Genomic DNA, 22556 nt, shown 5'->3' with positions numbered 1-22556 from the left:
CAATCACAACACACCTTTACCATGATCCACCATCACTCCCACCATCGTAATGCACCCTGACCATGATACACCAACACTACCACCATCACAACACACCTCTACCATGATACACCATCACTAGCACCATCACAGCACACGTCTCCCATGATACAACATCACTACCATCATCACAACACATCTCTACCATGATACAGCATCACAAGCAACATCACAATACCTCTACCATGATACACCATCACAACACACCTCTACCATGATACACCATCACAATACACCTCTACCACTATACACCATAACAACACCTCAACCATGATACACCGTCACTAGCACCATCACAATACACCTCTACCATGATGCACCATCACAACACACCTCTTCCACGATACACCATCACTAACACCATCACAACACCTCTGCCATGATACACCATCACAACACACCTCTACCATTATACACCATTACAACACACCTCTTCCATGATACACCATCACAACACCTCTACCATGATACACCATCACAACACACCTCTACCATGATACAGCATCACAAGCAACATCACAATACCTCTACCATGACACACCATCACAACACACCTGTACCATGATACACCATCACAACACCTCTATCATGATACACCATCACAACACACCTCAACCATGATACACCATAGCAAGCACCATCACAACATTCTACCATGATACACCATCACAAGCAACATCACAATACCTCTACCATGCTACACCATCACAACTCACCTCTACCATGATACACCATCACAAGAAACCATCACAACATACCTCTACCATGAAACACCATCACAACACACCTCTACCATGATACACCATCGCTAGCACCATCACAACATTCTACCATCATACACCATCACAACACCTGTAGCATGCTACACCATCAAAATGACACCTCTACCATTATGCACCATCACTAGCACCATCATAACATTCTACCATGATACACTATCACAACACCTCTACCATGATTCACAATCACAACACATCTCTTACATGGTACACCATTACAACACACCTCTACTATGATACACTATCACAACACACCTCTACCATGATACACCAGCACAAGCATCATCACAACATTCTACCATGATACACCATCACAACACACATCTACTATGATACACTATCACAACACACCTCTACCATGATACACCAGCACAAGCACCATCACAACATTCTACCATGATACACCATTACAACACACCTCTACTATGATACACTATCACAACACACCTCTACCATGATACACCAGCACAAGCACCATCACAACATTCTACCATGATACACCATCACAACACACCTCTACTATTATACACCATCACAACACACCTTTACCGCGATACACAATCTCTAGCACCACCACAACATTCTACCATTATACACCATCACAACACCTGTGGCATGCTACACCATCACAAATACACATCTACCATGATTCACCATCACAACACACCTCTACATGATACACCATTACAACACACCTCTACTACGATACACTATCACAACACACCTTACCATGATACACCATCACTACCAATTATCACAACACACCTCTACCAGTATACACCATCACTAGCACCATCACACCACGGCACCCATGATACAACATCACTACCATCATCACAACGCACCTTTACTATTATTCACCATAACAACACACCTCTACCATGATACACCATCACAATACACCTGTACCATGATACACCATCACAACACCTCTAACATTATACACCATCACAACACACCTCTGCCATGATGCACCATCACTAGCACCATCACAACACACCTCTACCATGATGCACCATCTCATCTTACCTCTACCACTATACACCATAGCAACACACCTCAACCATGATACACCATCACTGCCACCATCACAACATTCTCCCATGATACACCATCACAACACACCTCTACTATTATACACCATCACAACACTCCTTTGCCATGATACACCATCACAACTACCATCACAATACACCCTGACCATGATACACCATCACTACTACCATCACAATACACCCTGACCATGACACACCATCGCTAGCACCATCACAACATTCTACCATTATACACTATCACAACACCTCTACCATAATACACCACAACACCTCTACCATAATACACCACAACACACCTCTACCATGATGCACCATCACAACACCTCTACCACGATGCACCATCACAACACACCTCTACGATGATACACCATCACAACACACCTCTACCATGATACACCAGCACAAGCACCATCACAACATTCTACCATTATACACTATCACAACACCTCTACCATAATACACCACAACACACCTCTACCATGATGCACCATCACAACACCTCTACCATGATACACCATCACAACACACCTCTACTATTATACACCATCACAACACACCTTTACCGCGATACACAATCTCTAGCACCACCACAACATTCTACCATTATACACCATCACAACACCTGTGGCATGCTACACCATCACAAATACACATCTACCATGATTTACCATCACAACACACCTCTTACATGATACACCATTACAACACACCTCTACTACGATACACTATCACAACACACCTTTACCATGATACACCATCACTACCACCATCACAATACACCCTGACCATGATACACCATCACTGCCACCATCACATTACACCCTGACCATGATACACCAACACTACCACCATCACAACACACCTCTACCATGATACACCATCACTAGCACCATCACACCACGCCTCACCCATGATACAACATCACTACCATCATCACAACGCACCTTTACTATTATTCACCATAACAACACACCTCTACCATGATACACCATCACAATACACCTGTACCATGATACACCATCACAACACCTCTAACATTATACACCATCACAACACACCTCTGCCATAATGCACCATCACTAGCACCATCACAACACACCTCTACCATGATGCACCATCTCATCTTACCTCTACCACTATACACCATAGCAACACACCTCAACCATGATACACCATCACTGCCACCATCACAACATTCTCCCATAATACACCATCACAACACACCTCTACTATTATACACCATCACAACACTCCTTTGCCATGATACACCATCACAACTACCATCACAATACACCCTGACCATGCTACACCATCACTACTACCATCACAATACACCCTGACCATGACACACCATCGCTAGCACCATCACAACATTCTACCATTATACACTATCACAACACCTCTACCATAATACACCACAACACACCTCTACCATGATGCACCATCACAACACCTCTACCATAATACACCACAACACACCTCTACCATGATACACCAACACAACACACCTCTACCATGTTACACCATCACAACACATCTCTACTATGATACACTATCACAACAAACCTTTACCATGATACACCATCACTACTACCATCACAATACACCCTGACCATGATACACCATCACTAGCACCATCACAGCACACCTCTCCCGTGATACAACATCACTACCATCATCACAACACACCTCAACCATGATACACCGTCACAACACACCTCTACCATGATGCACCATCACAACACACCTCTACCACGATACACCATCACCAGCACCATCACAACACCTCTACCATGATACACCATTACAACACACCTCTAATATTATACACCATCACAACACACCTTTACCATGATACACAATCGCTAACACCATCACAACTTTCTACCATTATACACCATCACAACACCTGTACCATGCGACACCATCGCAAATACCCCTCTACCATGATACACCATCACAACACACCTCTTACATGATACACCATTACAACACATCTCTACTATGATACACTATCACATCACACCTCTACCATGATACATCATCACTACCACCATCTCAATACACCCTGACCTTGATACACCAACACTACCACCGTCACAACACACCGCTACCATGATACACCATCACTAGCACCATCACACCACACCTCTTCCATGATACAACATCACTACCATCATCACAACACTCCTCTGCCATTATATATCATCGCTAGCACCATCACAACACCTTTACCATGATTCACTGTCACAACACACCTCTACCATGATACACCATCACAATACACCTCTACCATGGTACACCATCACAACACCTCTACCATGATACACCATCACTGGCGCCATCACAACATTCTACCATGATACACCATCACAACACACCTCTATTATTATACACCATCACAGCACACCTTTACCATGATACACCATTGCTAGCACCATTACAACATTCTACCATTATACACCATCACAACACCTGTACCATACTACACCATCACAATTACACCTCTACCATGATACACCATCACCAGCACCATCATAACATTCTACCATGATACAATACCACAACACCTCTACCATGATACACCATCACAGCAGACCTCTACCATGATGCAGCATCACAACACACCTCTACCATGTTACACCATCACAACATACCTCTAACATGTTACACCATCACAACACCTCTACCATGATACATCATCACAATACCTCTACCATGATACACCATCACAACATACCTCTACCATGATACACCATCACAACACCCTTCTACTATGATACACCATCACAACGCACCTCTACCATGATACACCATCACAATACCTCTACCATGATACACCATCGCAACATACCTCTACCATGATACACTATCACTTCCATCTGCACAATACACATCTACCATGATACACCATCACTACCATCATCACAACACTCTACCATGATACACCATCACAACACATCTCGTCCATGATACACCATCACAACATATCTATTCCATGATACACTATCACTGCCATTATTACAACACACCTCTACCATGATACACTATCACTACCATCTTCACAAGACACATCTATCATGATACACCATCACTACCATCATTACAACACACTACCATGATACACCATCACAACACATCTCTACCATGATACACTATCACTACCATCATGACATTACACCTCTACCATGATACACTATCACTACCATCTTGACAATACGTCTCTACCATGATACACTATCACTACCATCATCACAATACACCTTTACCATGATACACCATCACTAGCACAATCAACACACCCTCATTAACACCACATCACTTATCACCATCTCCTATGCAAGATTGGTGCATTTTGAATTTTCCTGAAACAGTTCACTGTCCGGACCTTTTCTCACGAGTGATAAAGACAGTTAGTAGCGTGTACAGGTAATGTAAAAACAAACTAATTTGTATATTATATCTTAATCAATATGCCGTGTATTTAGTAAGAATAAATAATATGAGAAGAAAATATGGGTAACCTCCGCAATTATGTACCGCATATGTGGGAGAAGTGTGGTGGAATATTAAGACAGATAAATGTGCAGAAAAACTCACCATACAAGTTTACATTGATTTAGCATGTAGATTTTAAGACAGTACAGGTAAACAGATATATTATCATAGGCACTAAACAAGCTGATCTTAATTTCTCTTGTAAGATTAAACAAACGAAAAAATGGTATACTTGAACATTCAACAAGCAGTTTTAGTTAGTTATACTGAGAAAACCTTTTATTACCTCACCACACCGCCATTATTAAGTAATCATAGTTTCATTACTTAATGCAGTGTGGTGTGAAGAGATCGGCAGATAAGTTTGACTGAACCTGCGAAGTACTCTATTTATAACCTGTGGTGATGATGATGATGATGATGATGATGATGATAATGATAATGATGTTGATTGATGAATGATATTTACTGTAATGATGGTGAATCACTATCCTTACCGTAAATTTGTTATGAACCAGTACAGTACTGGTTCATAGCAGGTTCACTCACCCTATATCGGTGAAAATGTCTTGTAAAGTCAATTACCACAGATGCCAACCAGCAGATCATCACCTTAAATATCATCATCGCCATCAATAACTTCGTCATCACCAATATCATCATCATCAGTATCATCGTTATCACCAGTCAGTACATAGTGTCAGTGGACTATTAACTCGTGTGGGAGCAAAGTCATGTGAATCCACCTACACATTTCGAGGATCACCTGAAGATTAGCCTCCCAGCACCTTAACGCTAACCTAATCTAACCTAACCCATTCTAATCTAAATCAATGTAACCTAACCTAACCTACCCTAATCTAACCAAACCTACCCTAACCTAATCTAACCAAACCTACCCTAACCTAATCTAACCAAACCTACCCTAACCTAATCTAACCTAACCTTACCTACCCTAATCTAACCAAACCTACCCTAACCTAATCTAACCAAACCTAACCTAACCTAACCTAACCTCTAACCAAACCTACCCTAACCTAACCTACCCTAACCTAATCTAACCAAACCTACCCTAACCTAATCTAACCAAACCTACCCTAACCTAATCTAATCTAACACGAACATAACCCAACCACCCCCTCCCCCCAGGAATCATGGTCCCTCACACTGAAGGAAGAATGTCTGATGGAATGATGATGTTAGGTATTTTATTAACTATTTTATATAGAGAGTCACCAGAGTTATTCCATTATTTGTATCTGGTATTGACTCGCAGAAAGATAGACAGATAGACAGATAGATAGATAGATAGATAGATGATTGTTTATTAATTATCGACAATAATACAAAATAGTACATTACGGGCTTTCATTATATGTGAGTATGATAAATATACAACTGTTACAATACTATACAAAGTACATGACCTGTTAGAGCCCAAACTGGTGAGGTATATAGATGGCAGTGGTAAAAATGATACACTAAAAGAAAGACTCTCATTATATGGTTGCCTCAGAATATCAACATAACCCCAGTCCGATAATTAGTTTAAAAGTACAGTACATCGTTTCTGTTTATCGTGTTAACCAACTTCTCAACTTGCTATGGTGTCACAGCATGACTTTAGTAACTCCTGGTAGGCTTAGTATGAGCACCGAGCTGGATTTTATTTACTTCGAAGACTTGGACAATGATTTTAAATAGAGGAAACACACCTTCTTAGACCAGGAAGAGGCAGTCTGTCACCACCGTCAACGAAAAAATACAAATTCTGGATAAGTTGAAGGAAGGGTTAACGAGGTATCACCCTAGCACATTTTCCGTCATTTTATTGCATACATTTTCTAAAAAAAAATCTAATTTCTGAGCTCGCCCTATCACACTCACATAAAGAACTAGCGCGCCAGTCTTTCCGCGTTCGTCGTTTGTAGAAAAAGATGGCGTTGTACAGTATGCCTTCCTCTTCCTATATTTATCGTGCCTTGGGTTCCACAGGCAACGATGAGATCTAATATTGTCTATTGTGTCTTCTTCGGACAGGCGTGTCCTCACAGAAATAGTGTATGTGGCCAGTAGTTTAATTTCTCTTTGTTAGGCTCACACACATACGTACATGTAGCAGATCTCGCACTAAAGAAGGAGGTGAGTAATGGCATGTACAAACTGGACAATTTTGTAATTAAGAAGATTTGTAACCAGGTGAGAAGGTTGGGTCACCTTACCCTCTGACCTGACTACCGACCGTTGCCGTGCTATTTAAAGATTAGTAGGGTCATTACCTAATACCTGACCATTGTGGACCTGATCTCACCCTCCTCTGTATATATACACCTTGTTTTGTACACGAAAGCGCTTGGGAACTTCGTGTTTTCTTCTTTCCTTGTGGTTATCAGCATATATATATATATATATATATATATATATATATATATATATATATATATATATATATATATATATATATATATATATATATATATTATATGTACAGAGCAACCAGGTGCTGGGAAGTTTCTGTGGAGGAGCTTCTTTAGAGGTCTTCTCTATTAAAGAGCTTGGTGTTGTCTGGTCTTCACGGCTTGGCTTGGCTTGTTTGGAGATTACTGGTCTCTTCGCCTTTCGGCTATGTCTGCCGAAGCTGTTTTTTTTCTGAGTAGTTTTCTTTGGAGTTCTTCCTTCTGTTCTTTTTGCTTTTCAATTTCCATTCTTCTTCTTGGTCTTGCTCTGGTATATACTCGTAAGAGTCTAAAAACTCTGATGATTTTAATGTTACTGAATCTGGCTTTTATTTTTATTTTCTTGGGTCTTGTTGAATTCTAGCTTCTTTTCTGTGGTCTTCTTGGGTTCTTGATTTTTCTTTTCTGCGGTCTTCACTACAAGGAGAGCTTCCTTGTAGCTCAGTTTTTTCTTGCTTCGCAGCTTAGCCACCCTATACTCCTCCCTCCACTTGGGATACTCCCGGTCAGAGGAGGAGTGAGGGCCACCACAAGCTGCACATTTCTTGGCGGCCGCCGAGCAGTTGGTGTGCTGGTGCCCGGGTGTCCCACAACTGCAACAGACCTCCCGAGCTCGACACTTCCCTGCCAGATGGCCATACCTCTGGCATTTGTAGCATCTAGTGGATCTTCTATCATACGGTCTTACTGGGATGTTCTCCCATCCCAGCAATACGGTTCTTGGTAGACTATTTTGGGTAACCAACCAGTGCAGTTACGCCGGTCAGCTTCCGTACTATTGAGAGCTGGTGTCCGATCAGCTCGGCCAGTTCTTCTTTTTCAAGGTGTTCTATCTCGGTGTGGGAGATGACTCCCAACACCAAGTTATCCTCTGTGTGAGCTTCAACTTCACTGATCTGCGGACAACCCTTGTCACCCTCCTGATTCCTAAGGAGTCATAAAACTTCCTTAGGACAAGGAGGTTTAGTTGCTTGGGCGAAGGGCATGTGACTGGATACAGTCTTACGACCTTCCCCTGGTCACAGGTCAGCCTCATGGTCAGGTTCACGTAGTACCTCGGGAGCAGAGAAGATCTTGCCTCGCCGAGGTGCAGGTAGTTCCAAGTTTAGAAGCTCCAACAACTTTCCCTGAATACGAATTCGCAACCTTTCGATTTACAACAGGTACCTACTTTACTGCTAGGTGAACAGGGACCAAGGGGGCTAGGAAGAGTGTCCAAACAACTTCCTCCTGCCCGGGAATCGAACCCGTGACATCTTGCTTGCGAGGCAAGAACGGTACCGCTTCTACCACATGCGCCCCCTAGGTGCAGGTATGAGGCAGAGGGGTATTTATATCATTCTGCCAGTTCAAGAATCGAAATGCAAAGATGAGAAATGTTGCTGATTGGCTAAGATGAAGGCGGCAACTGACCAATCACCGCGCAGTTCGAACGTGAGGGCTGATTTGTGGAACTCGCCACTGGTTGGCTAGTAAGCGGACGGCAAGTGACCAATCAGCAGTTGTAGGGGAGAGTATCTACTACAAGAGACCGTGAAGATACAACCCGAGCCAGCAAGCGAGGAGGGAACGATGGATGACGCAAACAAAGATGAAACCACCACAATAACAGAACAAGCCGCCAGATTCAGCATCCCAAAAAAGAATCAAGCAGTAACTATGGCACCACCACCACCTTCATCCAGGAGGACCTCGGAGAACGAAGACTTCGGGTATGAAACTGGTCCACGATTTTTCTCCACTACAGCTCCCCCCACAGTCTTAACAGAAAGATGTTGGCAGAAATAAGGCAAGGCAAGATAAAATTCACATACTCAGACAAAAACTTAGATGACACACATATTGAAACATTAATTAAGAAAGGAAGAATCATCACATGACACAATAAAATAGAGAGAGTTGATCAGTCAACATATAAAAAGATCTGCCTGGGCCTGCTGACGTATAGGAGGGGGTCAGGGGAACACCGGTCAGTAAAAATGGCGCAAACAAGCTCTGGGCACCAGCCTTCATAATAAACAAACTTAAAATAATCCAACACAATGATTTAGCATGGATTCCACAGAGACCAAGTGACCTATATAACACATACCGTAACATAGAGCCATATATTATCCTCATAAATTCGCATGGTAAGAATAACTCAGAAAAAAATATAAATATTTAACTACACAGTCTACCAAAAAAACAATCAAGACACACAACACGATGGAATAGCCATAGCCATCAAACGAAACATACAACACAAGATACACGACTCATTTCAAGAAAACTTTCTGGCGATCGAATTTTACTGCCCGACAGGACCTATTATAATCGGCACCTGTTACCTCCCTCCGAGAAGACCCAAATTCCCACTAGCAGACATGCTCAAGCTGATGAGATGACATATACCAGCTTATTTTCTGGGTGACCTAAATGCATGGCACCGCGTCTTGGGGCACCAGGATAACAACGCCGTGGGGCAGATTTTAAACACATTATTGAGTCACGGCAACGCAGTGCACCTTGGCCCAGAATTCCCCACATACATCAGAGCAGGTCAAATCGGACATCCAGACATAGTACTAACAAACCAGCATCACCATCTTGACCTGCTAATGGAACCCGGCCCAATAACCACCAGTGACTATCTCCCTATCGTAGCCACACTCTCCACGTCGCCAATACAGATCCCTACCAGGATGAGATACAGCTACAGCCAGTCCAACTGGGAGGAATTCCAAGAGGAGTTAAACAATCACCAAATCGCCCAACTACACTACAAACACACTTCCCAAATTGACAACACACTAGAGATATGGTACGAAAACGTGAGCCAATCAATGGAACACCACATACCCAAGACCCCTCACCGTGCATTACCACACCCTCAATACTCACATCAATCAAGAATTCTACAGACACAATTCAGTAATTTATTAAAATTAATCATAGAACAAGGATGGACGCCAGAATACAGAAGACAATATTACACCATACACGAACAACTAAGAAACATGTCCAAAGAAGCATACGTGAATAACTAGGAGAAACTAATAACAGACTCAGAAGCAATTTATCACAACCCGAAACAAATCTGGCGGAAAAGTAAACACCTAATGGGAATCTCCAGCAACGAATCAAACTACATTCTAAACAGCAACTAAATCAAATTAGCCGAACCCAAAGGACAAGAACCTGAATTCAGGAAATATTGGAGCAAAATATTTCAAATAATCCTGGAAGACAACCTGGACTTCTGTATGAACTCCTAGCAACAAGTAACCAATCACATGACACACACAACCCACATCTAGCAACCAAGTCCCAACATAGACATAAATCTCGACGATTTTTCCACACTGATCAAACTAATCACCGCAGAGGAAATGCACAAAACAATAAACAGTTTCAAGAACAAGGCCCCGGGCATCAGTAAAATAAACAAACCCATACTCCAGCATCTACCAATCAACATGATACTCCAACTCAGAAACATTGTTAATGCATCACTCGCCTCTGGTTACTTCCCAAGGAAATTTAAAACAGCAAGCATCAGACTTATACCAAAACAAGGTAAATCCCCCACTCAAGTATTAAATTACAGACCAATTTCTCTTCTAGAAACACCGGGAAAAGTCCCAGAAAAAATCATTAACCACCGACTGAAAATACACCTCGAACTTGAAGAGAAATACAACCCCAGACAGCACGGATTTAGAAAACAGAGGAACCCATACAGCCTTAGCCCTAATTTACGAAAATATAGCAAACTCAATGCACAACAGAGATCAATATAACGTAGTATTAAGGGACGTAGCAAAAGCATTCGACAAGGTTTGGCACTTAGGGCTCAAATACAAAATTACCATCCAAGAACTTCCCAACAACTTTACTTCTTTTCTTTGTAACTTCCTTGACAACAGAGAGGATAAAATTATCATTGGTAACCACATAGACCCAAGCATCAAGTTATACAGCGGAGTACCACAGGGAAGTAACCTCTCGCCCACACTCGACACAATATACACGGCGGACATGCCACCTCCTACACACGGAGAATACGTAGCTTATGCTGATGACGTCACCCAAGTCATCCGACATCCAGGCAAGGGCAAACAGATGATGACACGAAACACAGCCCACGCCATCGAGCAAATTAACGATTATGAAAAAAGTGGAAAATACAAACCAATACACAGAAACTAAAGATCATACACATTGCCAAAATAAACCCAGCACCAATCACAGTCAACAACGTACCTATACAATACTCCAACGAAGGAAAAATTATGGGACTCACAATACCAAGAACCGGCATAGCAAAACACGTAACACAACGCAAAACACTTGCCCATTCACATCTCACAAAACTACTAAGATTTAGCAAAATGGACACCAAAATTCAACTACTGTACACCTATTCAAAGCACTTGTCCGCCCCCACCTGGAATACCCACCAATACCACTCAGCACGATCAGCAAATCCAGCCAACTTAAACTTCAATCAGTACAGAACAAAGCTATCCGTAGAGCATCAAAGAAACTCCCCCCATACACCACCAAAATATAAGAACTTCACGAATTATACAATATCGAACCACTGAACACACGTACACACAGCCAAGCCCAGAGAATATGGAGCAAACTTGAAGAGTTGGAGGACCCATTATTCTCCCAGTTAAAAGAAGAAGTAACTACTAAAACACACAGCTGGTGGCCCAAGAGCCTCCATGCTGACATAGAAGAACAAGACCCACTTAACACATATATGTGAACAAATAACATCACCATCTAACAAACATAAATTAACACCCATTACAATAATGAATACCTAGCTAGCTTAGCTCCCTCTCCCTTGAGCGGGCAGGCGTCTGCTGTGTGTGGCCACCACCCCAACCAATCAACTCGTCTCAGCTAGGTGGACAGTCCACCTGTTATCACCCCCTACTACTTTACTTCCCGTTTCTATGTGCTTCCCTTCTCTCTCTCCTCTCCTCTCCCAGGGCAAAGTCATTTGCCACTTTACTTCACAATCATCATCATCATCAACACATGGCTCAATGTAAACAAACATATCAGTAGGTAGTAGGTAGTAGGCAGCTACCAAACAGGGAGGTACTGCCGCCTGGGAAGATATTGGAAGCATAATGTGTTGTCTAATGGTAGACCCTGCTGCCATATGGCATCACAAAAATTGTGACCAAGTCCCAGGTTGCTCATCTGATTTTCTGCCTCATTTACACACAATTGCAGGGTCTCAATTGTTTCTCTTACTATTGACAGCAACATACATATATTGTTTCTCACTTTTGATTTTTTTTGCCATTTTTCATTTATGGTTTTTTATTATTATTATTATTATTATTATTATTATTATTATTACACCCCCAGGCCCCTGATGTGGGTCAGTGACCTGTGCCTGGGCTAATCCCAAAAAAAAAAATATATATATATATATATATATATATATATATATATATATATATATATATATATATATATATATATATATATATATATATATATATATATAATAAAATAAAATAAAATAAAATAAATACGAATATCAACATCAATTAAAAAAATACACTTAAGCAGCTTATTGAAAATGTGATACTGAATACTTTTAAAATTAAATTTAGTTATTTTACGTGGTTCGATATTTATGTATATAAATATCCTCATTGTCGAGTATAAATCTTAAGAACATAAGAACATAAGAAAATAATGAGTCTGCAATCGGCCGGTTGGCCTGTGCATGGCAGCTCCTGTTGAGAGTTACTACCACTCTATCATCCATGAGTCTACAGTATCTAGCCTCCTTTTAAAACTTTCCAGCGATCCAGTACTTACTACAAAGTTGCTAAGCTTGTGTTCCACTCGTCTACCACCTTATTTGTGAACCAGTTCCTTCCTATCTCCTTCCATTTACCCTGACCTCTCTCTACTGGCGAAACCCCCTTTGGAGTGACAATTTCACGCTCCAGGGATGCAGACAGCGTCTTTACCCCTGCGCGAGACAAGTGTACTCCGTCACGACTGTACAGGTAATCGTTGGCATAGAATGGTTGCCAGTTATCAATGAACGCCCAACCATTGCTTGCACAATGTTTTTCCAGTCGGTAATTTATAGCAATTGCCCTGGATAGCCATTCACCGCCAACCCCTCTTCTAGGCAAGACACCACATACTATCGGAATCCTTCCCCTATCTCTAACCTTCTCTAGCGCCTCCCTATACCTCTTGAAAAATTCCTCATTCCTAACCTTTCCCATGTCGTTACCTCCTACACTAAGACACACTACTGGCTTGGTACCCTCCCCTGATAAAACCCTATCTATCCTCTCAGCTACATGCCCTATCCCAGCCCCAGGAAAACACACCCTAGTCCTACGTTTCCTATCTCTTGTACAAAAAGTCCTATCTAAGAACCTCACCTGGCTGTCCCCAACTACCAGGACCTTACCACTGGGCAGGGTTTGAACAACTGCCCTTTTCTCTCCTGTCACCACACCGTTCTGCCTCTTCTTCCTCGCCAGCTTCCTCCAACACTTGGTAGGGGTTACTGCACTCCACACCCTGGTCAGCTTTCCTGAGTCTGACCCTAGTCCCCTTGGAGACAACCACTCTCCACTCCTGCTCCTCCTGACCCTCCTTCGCAGGTGTCCTGCTAGGCAGGGCACCTACCTGAAGGAGTTCAGTCCTGAGGGCCTCGTTCTCCCCCGTTAAAACGTCTATCTTTCTCCTCAACTGCTCCAGCTGACTTAACAGAGTGGCCAGGGGGTCGTCTTTCCTCACACACCGTCCCTCTTCCCCCACAACACAACGATCCACGGCGGCCATTTCCGATGGTTACTAACACGAGCACTTAGGGGCACGTCCTTCTCCAAGCTAGGTCAGGAAGCGTCTTGACTTGACCACAGAAATTGGCGCAAGCCAGTCAGGTAGAAACGATACCTTTCGCCTGAGCGAGACGGGCTCGAAAAATTGACAATTCTTGGAGATGAAATTACGGAAACCGGAAAAGTTGACAGAAAAAATACTTGTGTGACGCCGCCTTTAGTGTCAGCCAGGTGAGAGATGGCTGAGTACAGCATCAAGTTATGCTTATTATCTAAGTAACATTGTATCGTGTTTAGGGTTTAATACAGTTCATTTATCGTTTGGGTCCTTTGAAAGTGATTATTTCTTTGTGAAAAGTGATATTTGGAAGGTGGTAACAAGTTCTTCAAAGTCTACAAATATGATCTTTTTTCCCTTAAGAAATTAAGTCCGATTTGCAAAGTTGTTATACTGTGCCGGTGGCTTCTCGTTAACATAACCCCCAACCATGTCGACGTTATTCACATACACAGGCATCACCTAGCTTAATATTGAAACAACTGCAAGAAATATCAACCTAATGCTCACATAAAAAAATTACTTACATTAAGAGAAGTTATATTGTCAAACAATATCCACGAACAGAGCATTACTCCGAGACAACAATATGAATCAGTGTACTGTACAGTACATGAGTGGATTGTGATTGGACAATAATTGGGGGAAGCACTTTGGTTCATGTTGAAGGAATGTGTGTGTGGTAGTCAACAGGGCAATTAGGTGTGAGGTGAGATAGTCTGGTCATATTACCCAGGAACTTGTTGAATGAGGAAGTGCTGGTTAGTGTTGTACTTAGGTAGTGTTGTGAGGTTGTCAGGTGACGTGTGTACTTTAGAGGTAGTCTGGTGGTAGTGGTGGGAGTGTTGGTGTGGCAGATGGTTGTGGGGGGGGTGTTGGTGTGGCAGATGGTTGGGGGTGTTGGTAATGTAGATGTTTAATGATTTTAGATGTTTGGTGGTGATGGGGATGGCTAGTGTATCAGATGGTCTTTATAGACGCCAACAAGCCATGAGTTAGGGTTGCTGCTCTGGGTCTTGGTGAGGCTGCCACCATGCGCGAGCATTAATTGCCACATTACCTCAAGGAAAACATTCAATAAATTTTCTGCGTTGTATTAAACACGTTAAATGTCGATGAATTACATTTAGAGATTATTGTATATACGGCGCCATAATGGACCATTTATAACAAAACTACCTTGATAACCCTACTTGAGCGCTAGCCTTCTGACCTTAGGTTCACTAGTTCGTGCCCAGGACACTCCCAGGTCACCAGATACTTTACAGCTAGGTGTGTGGGGTGATTGAGCGTAGTACTAGATTTGTATACTGAAGATTCAGTATACAGGACCCACCACCATTTTGTATGAGTTCGCCACTGGGCAATGGGCATATCTGGAAATAGCTAATGGTCACACCATAAGAGCTTCCACTCTCAAGTTAAAGAAGCCACAAATACAGAAAACTTTTAAGTTAAATTCTTTCGAGTGAGAGTTGTGAACTGTTGGAATAACATGTCAAAGATTGTTTGTGACAGTAACAAGCGTGAACTCCTTCATTACCTGACTTGACTAACACTAGCACAAGTATATCAACTGTACACGATACTACACTATCTTTCGCGATTACCTGGTCATTGTATCAAGTTTTTTTTTTCTGATATAAGCCAAGTAAGGTTATCTTTGGTCAGTGACTTACTGTTAACTATTGTTTGTATACCTGCTCTCTCTCTCTGTACAGTGTATGTATACCTACACTGTCCGTGTACATTGTGTACCAGCACTGTCTATGTACACTATAAGCACTTGAAAAATTAACGAAGAATCTTAAACCATTCCTATATGACAAGCCCCATTCTATTCATTCTCACACCCACCGTGCCCAGGTGTTCGAGAAGTTTTTGTTGAGAGTGTACAGTCCTGGACAAAAGTTGGCTCTCCATGGTGAAAATGAGTCGTGGGAATGAGTCTTCGAACTTATGTACCCTGGTGCGGGTGCGCTGTTTAATCTCTTAGAGTCAGTGCTTCTTCATTTTGGGAAGAGTGAATTTTTGTCCCCGACTGTACAGTCAAAGAAAAAAGTCGCGTTACACTTACCGTGCCTTCCATTATGTTCTGAAACCCAAGACGAAACATTTTGATAAAGTTCCCCGTTTAGTCTCGAACTTCAAGCTTCTCCGTTACTTTACTCAAAGTCTTTGTCATGGGGTTTGGAACGTAACGCTAGGGAAGGGGGGTGGGGGAGGGTGTAACACGACTTTTTTTCTTTGTACATTCACTGGGGCAAACGTTCCATATCTTTTTACAATATGAATACAGAAAAAATTGGGGGAAATTTAAAAATGTAGTGTACAAGAAAACTACAGTATATTAAACAGGACTGGTGTGATTGTTGGTTGAAAGAGGGAAGGAGGGAGGGAGGGGGTTAGTGGGAGCTGATTGACGCATTGTTGCCATGTATCACTAAAACACATCAGTTCCATTATTAACAGCTCACACATAAGCATCCTTTTGTGTGTTAAGAGTACTGCAGTATAGTGAATATAAGAGGTTGAGTGAAGATATAAGTAAATGTACAATATAACATTGAAAGTCATCGTTTAAACTCAAGTCTTATTCTTTGGCTGTCACCCACTACTTTATGGCGCGGAAACCTGGAATTCACAAGTGTTCGCCGCCCACTTCATTTCCACACCTGAGATTCACAATGCTATATGTTGAGCGTACGATTGGTCCCCGCGCCTTTCAGAGAAGTTAAAATTTAGGAAAACTGGTATAGTAGTCTACTGGAACCAACATTTTGCTCCTAACAGGGCAGTCTTTCATAGTATCAATTGACTGCATGAAGGACCAGCACTGTAGTTCAATAGTAGCCAATCACATTCTTAGCATCCACTGTGTGTTAGCTCCTAATAACTTACCTACACCACTGCCCTGCCCATCTACCCACACCACTACCCAACCCCCACCACTACCCTACCCACACCATCCTACCCACACACCTACCCACACCACTATCCCTACCCACACTACCCTACCCACACACTATCCTACCCACACCTACCCACACCCACTACCCACCCCCACCCACCCCCCACCACTATTCTACCCACACCACTATACCCACACCACCCACACCACACACCACACCACACCCTACCCACCCACCCCCCACCACTACCTACCCACACCACACCCCCACCACTATCCTACCCACACCACTACCCACCCACCACTATCCTACCCACCACTACCCAACCCCCACCACTATCCTACCCACACCACTACCCCACCCCCACCACACACCCACACCACTATTCTACCCACACCACTATTCTACCCACACCACTACCCTACCCACACCACTATTCTACCCACACCACTATTCTACCCACACCAAAGCAAATCTTACAGTTATTTTACCCAAGCAGTAGTGTTGAGCCAATACTAACACGTCCATAATAACACCATTATGTTCTGCCACTGAGTCTCCTGAAGCACCTGCAAGATTAGCCCCAGCTTACTGCACCTGAAGATTAGCCCCAGCTTACTGCACCTGAACTGCACCTGAAGATTAGCCCCAGCTTTAGCCTGCACCTTAGCCCCAGCTTACTGCACCTGAAGATTAGCCCCAGCTTACTGCACCTGAAGATGCACCTGAAGATTAGCCCCAGCTTACTGCACCTGCAGCTTACTGCACCTGAAGATTAGCCTCAGCTTACTGCACCTGAAGATTAGCCCCAGCTTACTGCACCTGAAGATTAGCCCCAGCTTACTGCACCTGAAGATTAGCCTCAGCTTACTGCACCTGAAGATTAGCCCCAGCTTACTGCACCTGAAGATTAGCCCCAGCTTACTGCACCTGAAGATTAGCCCCAGCTTACTGCACCTGAAGATTAGCCCCAGCTTACTGCACCTGATGATTAAAACACCCTAACGATACTGTAAGGAGTTAGGCTAGGTTAGGTCAGGTTAGATTATGTTAAGTTGGATCAGGTTAGTTTAAGTTAGGTTGGAATAGATCAGCGTTAGGTTAGGTTATCGTTAGGTTAGGTTAGGATGAATTGATTATGCTAGGTTTGGTTAGGTTATGTTAGATTGGATTAGGTTATGTTAGGTTTGGTTAGGCTATATGAGGTTAGGTTATATTACCTTGGGTTAGGTTAGTTTAGCATGAGTGTGATTAATTTTAAGGTAAGATAATCTAGTTGGACTAATTAAATTATTCGGTGAACATTACTAAGCACTAGCCCGAGACACACACACACACTGACCCCCCCCTGTTGCTTCAGTAACAACTATGCCATGCTTTGTAATTAGAACTGAACAGAGACCCATTTCCCCTTCTCCCAGCGTACTGTTTTCTTATTTCCTCGACGTTATAAAGCTTCTTCGGGTATTCTGAAGTCTTTATTGTGTTATAACGACTAATTCCCCCTTTTATCCTCATTATAGACTGGCTCCTTTTATTATTTCTATACGACAAACAATCTTCCTCTTTCTTTAATGTAACAGGGAAATACTCTTAATAATTAATTGTGAGACTTTAACTGATATATTCTTACTCTAATATCTTACCGTTCACATCCTGTAAGTGTACTGTAGTGTATATAATAACGTGTGGTGTGTAGGTCTCTGTTGTACACACACGGATGACTACAGTTGGTAGTCCTAAACACTGTAATATGATGGTAACGTTTATGTACCGTTTAGTTGTGTGTGTGTGTGTGTGTGTGTGTGTACGTGCGTGTATATATATGGCATTCGGTAATCTTAATATCTGGAGAATTCAGGTACCCAAAACATCCTGGAAGCCCATCTTAAAAAATAGAAATTAAAATCACTAACTTCACGTCAACCACTCAGAACCTCCCGGAAGATCAGACCACCGAATACCTTTTCCTAAGCCGTAAATAAACCTTACTCTGTATGAAACCAGTAATAGGAAATAGTCTTTAACTAGTTCTTCCTCTTCTGTTCTCCTGATGGGTGTTCAGGCCCACATCACGCCCTCAGAGTTCGACAACTGCCGCCAGCTAAGTGATGATCTGCAGGTAGAGTGGCAAGCAAAGGAGCAAGAAGTCCTCATCCGCCTCACTGCCAGGATGGGCGAGAACCAGTACATAGCATTTGGCCTCTCCCCGACCAGTGGCAAGTGAGTCTCACACACACACACACAGAGTGACGATTGGTGAACTGGTGAGTGATTAGAACAAAAGGTGACGATTGAGTACAAAAATATATACAATTATTATAACATTGTAATTATGTTTGGTATATTATGTTCATACAGTAAATAGTAAGTTGTGTATACAGGTTATTCAACATAAACAAGTTACAATAATGGCTCAACAGACATTAGATTTAGGTAAAGAGTCCTGAAGAGTGGCCCATCTATCTTATTTCACCTGAAGATCAACCACTTTAAAGCTACCTGGAGGGTAATTAGGTAATGTTAGCGTTAAAGTGGTTAAGTAAGGTTATTTTAGGCTAGCGTTAGGGTGATTAAATTTGGTTACATTTGGTCAGAGTTAAGGTGGTTAAGTTAGCGTTAGGGTGGTAACTGGTTAGGTTATATTGGTTAGTGTCAAGATGGTTAGGTTAGCGGTAGAGTGGTTAAGTTAGGTAAGGTTTGGTTAGGTTAGCGTTAGGGTGGTTGAATTAGATTAGGTTAGGCTAGCGTTAGGGTGGTTAGATTATGTTAGGTTAGTGGTAAGGTGGTGTTAGCGTTAGAGTGGTTAAGTTAGATTAGGTTTGGGTACTGTTAGAGTGGTTAAATTATATTAGATTAAGTTAGCGTGGTTATTCTTCAGGTGATCCCTAGTAATTATCAAATTGGCGACCAGGTAAAACTCAGGTGATGGCTGGCTGGCTAAGTCGTGTCTCTACTTCCTCCAACAGACCCGAGATGCTCAACTCTGATATTGTGGTCGCTTACTATGACAAAGACGACGGCTCTTTCCACGCCATAGACTACAGTGTTACTGCCAAATCACAGGTAAGGGATTGTAACTAAGGTGAAGATTGGTGAACAGGTGAGGGATTGTAACTAAGGTGAAGATTGGTGAACAGGTGAGGGATTGTAACTAAGGTGAAGATTGGTGAACAGGTGAGGGATTGTAACTAAGGTGAAGATTGGTGAACAGGTGAGGGATTGTAACTAAGGTGAAGATTGGTGAACAGGTGAGGGATTGTAACTAAGGTGAAGATTGGTGAACAGGTGAGGGATTGCAACTAAGGTGAAGATTGGTGAACAGGTGAGGGATTGTAACTAAGGTGAAGATTGGTGAACAGGTGAGGGCTTGGAATACATATAATATTTCGCCATACCTGAAGGTGTCCTGAGGTGATATAAACTTACCTAAACTAATTAAGCTTAATAAAATATAATCTAACACAAATAAAACTGAACATACTACACTCCAAGCTGAACCTAACAAAGTATTCAAACTGAACATAACTTCAGGCGGTTATTGTAAGTATTATTAGCAAGAGGGATAATTGTTGAATAAAATTTACTAAAAAATACGAAACCTGTAGGCGACGTACATATACAATAATATCGATACAAGTTAGCTTAGGTTAGGTTAGGTTAGGTTAGGTTAGGTTATTCAGCTAAGATCGACCTTGTTTATCACTTTCTGCCTTCCACTTAACCTCATAGACAGCTGACAATTGGCGGAGAACACAAAGTACAAGACGAACAGATGTCAAAATACACGTACAGAAATCACTCCTTTAGGGACATTAAACCAAGGAGAACTATGATACTATTTTCGCCACACTGACTTTAGGACCAATCTATCAACCCCTAATGTACTTTGTTATTATATATGTCCAAACGGTTAACTTACCTCTCTTAAAGAAGGTTAAGTGCCGCACGACACCCGGCCACAACTCTCTCTCTCTCTCTCTCTCTCTCTCTCTCTCTCTCTCTCTCTCTCTTCTCTATTTTCAAGTCCCTCTCCAAAATATCTCGAGGGGCAGCCACTAAATATCTATCTACCGCTCCTGCAAGTATTAGTTGTAGGAATTGAAAATAGCTAAAAATATAAAGACAATTTGATGACGTTTAAATTAGACTAATCAGAACGAGGTTGACACCCTACCTGAATCAAGGTAAACTTATACGGCTATTTTACTGAATAAGTTATTATCTATCAATATGTCTTATACGGTTTACGCAATATTTGTTACATTATAGTCTACCATACACGTCCTGGGTGATATTTATCAGTAAAAAAATGGTAGATGCTGAGAAGCTGTAGGTAACTATTGTAAAGAATTAATTTAAAACAGAGCTTATGATCTTATTGATCAATGTATGTAAAACTTAAAAATAATTTAACGGTTATTTTATTTACTGCAAGAAGTATAAAATAATATAGAAGAAATAGCATATAGCATATACAGTATGTACTTTCAATCAAATAGTAACGTACATTTCAAACTTATATATATATATATATATATATATATATATATATATATATATATATATATATATATATATATATATATATATTGATAAAATCACATAGGAAAATGAAAAACAACGGAGCACCTTAGCTTTCGTCTTTATTCAAGACATCTTCAGTTGCCTCTGAAGATGTCTTGAATAAAGACGAAAGCTAAGGTGCTCCAGCGCTTCCATTTTCCTGTGTGATTTTATCAAGATTTATTCTATCCACGTTTCCACTGTGGATGCTCCACTTAGAAAAAAGACAAGAACCTCAAAAATATTCAGACATGCCACTAGGCTAGCCCCCACTCTGAACCGCCTCAAACGAGAACATTAGTTACATATATAATTATGATTTCAAACAACCCAGAATACCCGAAGCAGCCAATAGTTTTTGTTTTT

At 41.7% G+C, this 22556-nt stretch overlaps 1 protein-coding gene across 1 annotated transcript in view; it reads left to right on the top strand.

Annotated features, from left to right (window-relative positions):
- The window catches only part of LOC121870634 (protein Skeletor, isoforms B/C-like), a 124260-nt gene that overhangs the window by 83708 nt on the left and 17996 nt on the right, over positions 1 to 22556 (top strand). The window contains exons 7-8 of the mRNA XM_042372498.1: positions 19690 to 19847; positions 20594 to 20690. Of these exons, the coding sequence (XP_042228432.1) occupies positions 19690 to 19847; positions 20594 to 20690 (255 nt within the window). The remainder of the gene's footprint in view (positions 1 to 19689; positions 19848 to 20593; positions 20691 to 22556) is intronic.

The sequence above is a fragment of the Homarus americanus genome, unplaced genomic scaffold (assembly GCF_018991925.1).
Source record: "Homarus americanus isolate GMGI-L3 unplaced genomic scaffold, GMGI_Hamer_2.0 scaffold32583, whole genome shotgun sequence".
Taxonomy (NCBI): domain Eukaryota; kingdom Metazoa; phylum Arthropoda; class Malacostraca; order Decapoda; family Nephropidae; genus Homarus; species Homarus americanus.
This window is presented reverse-complemented; position numbering and strand designations above follow the sequence as displayed.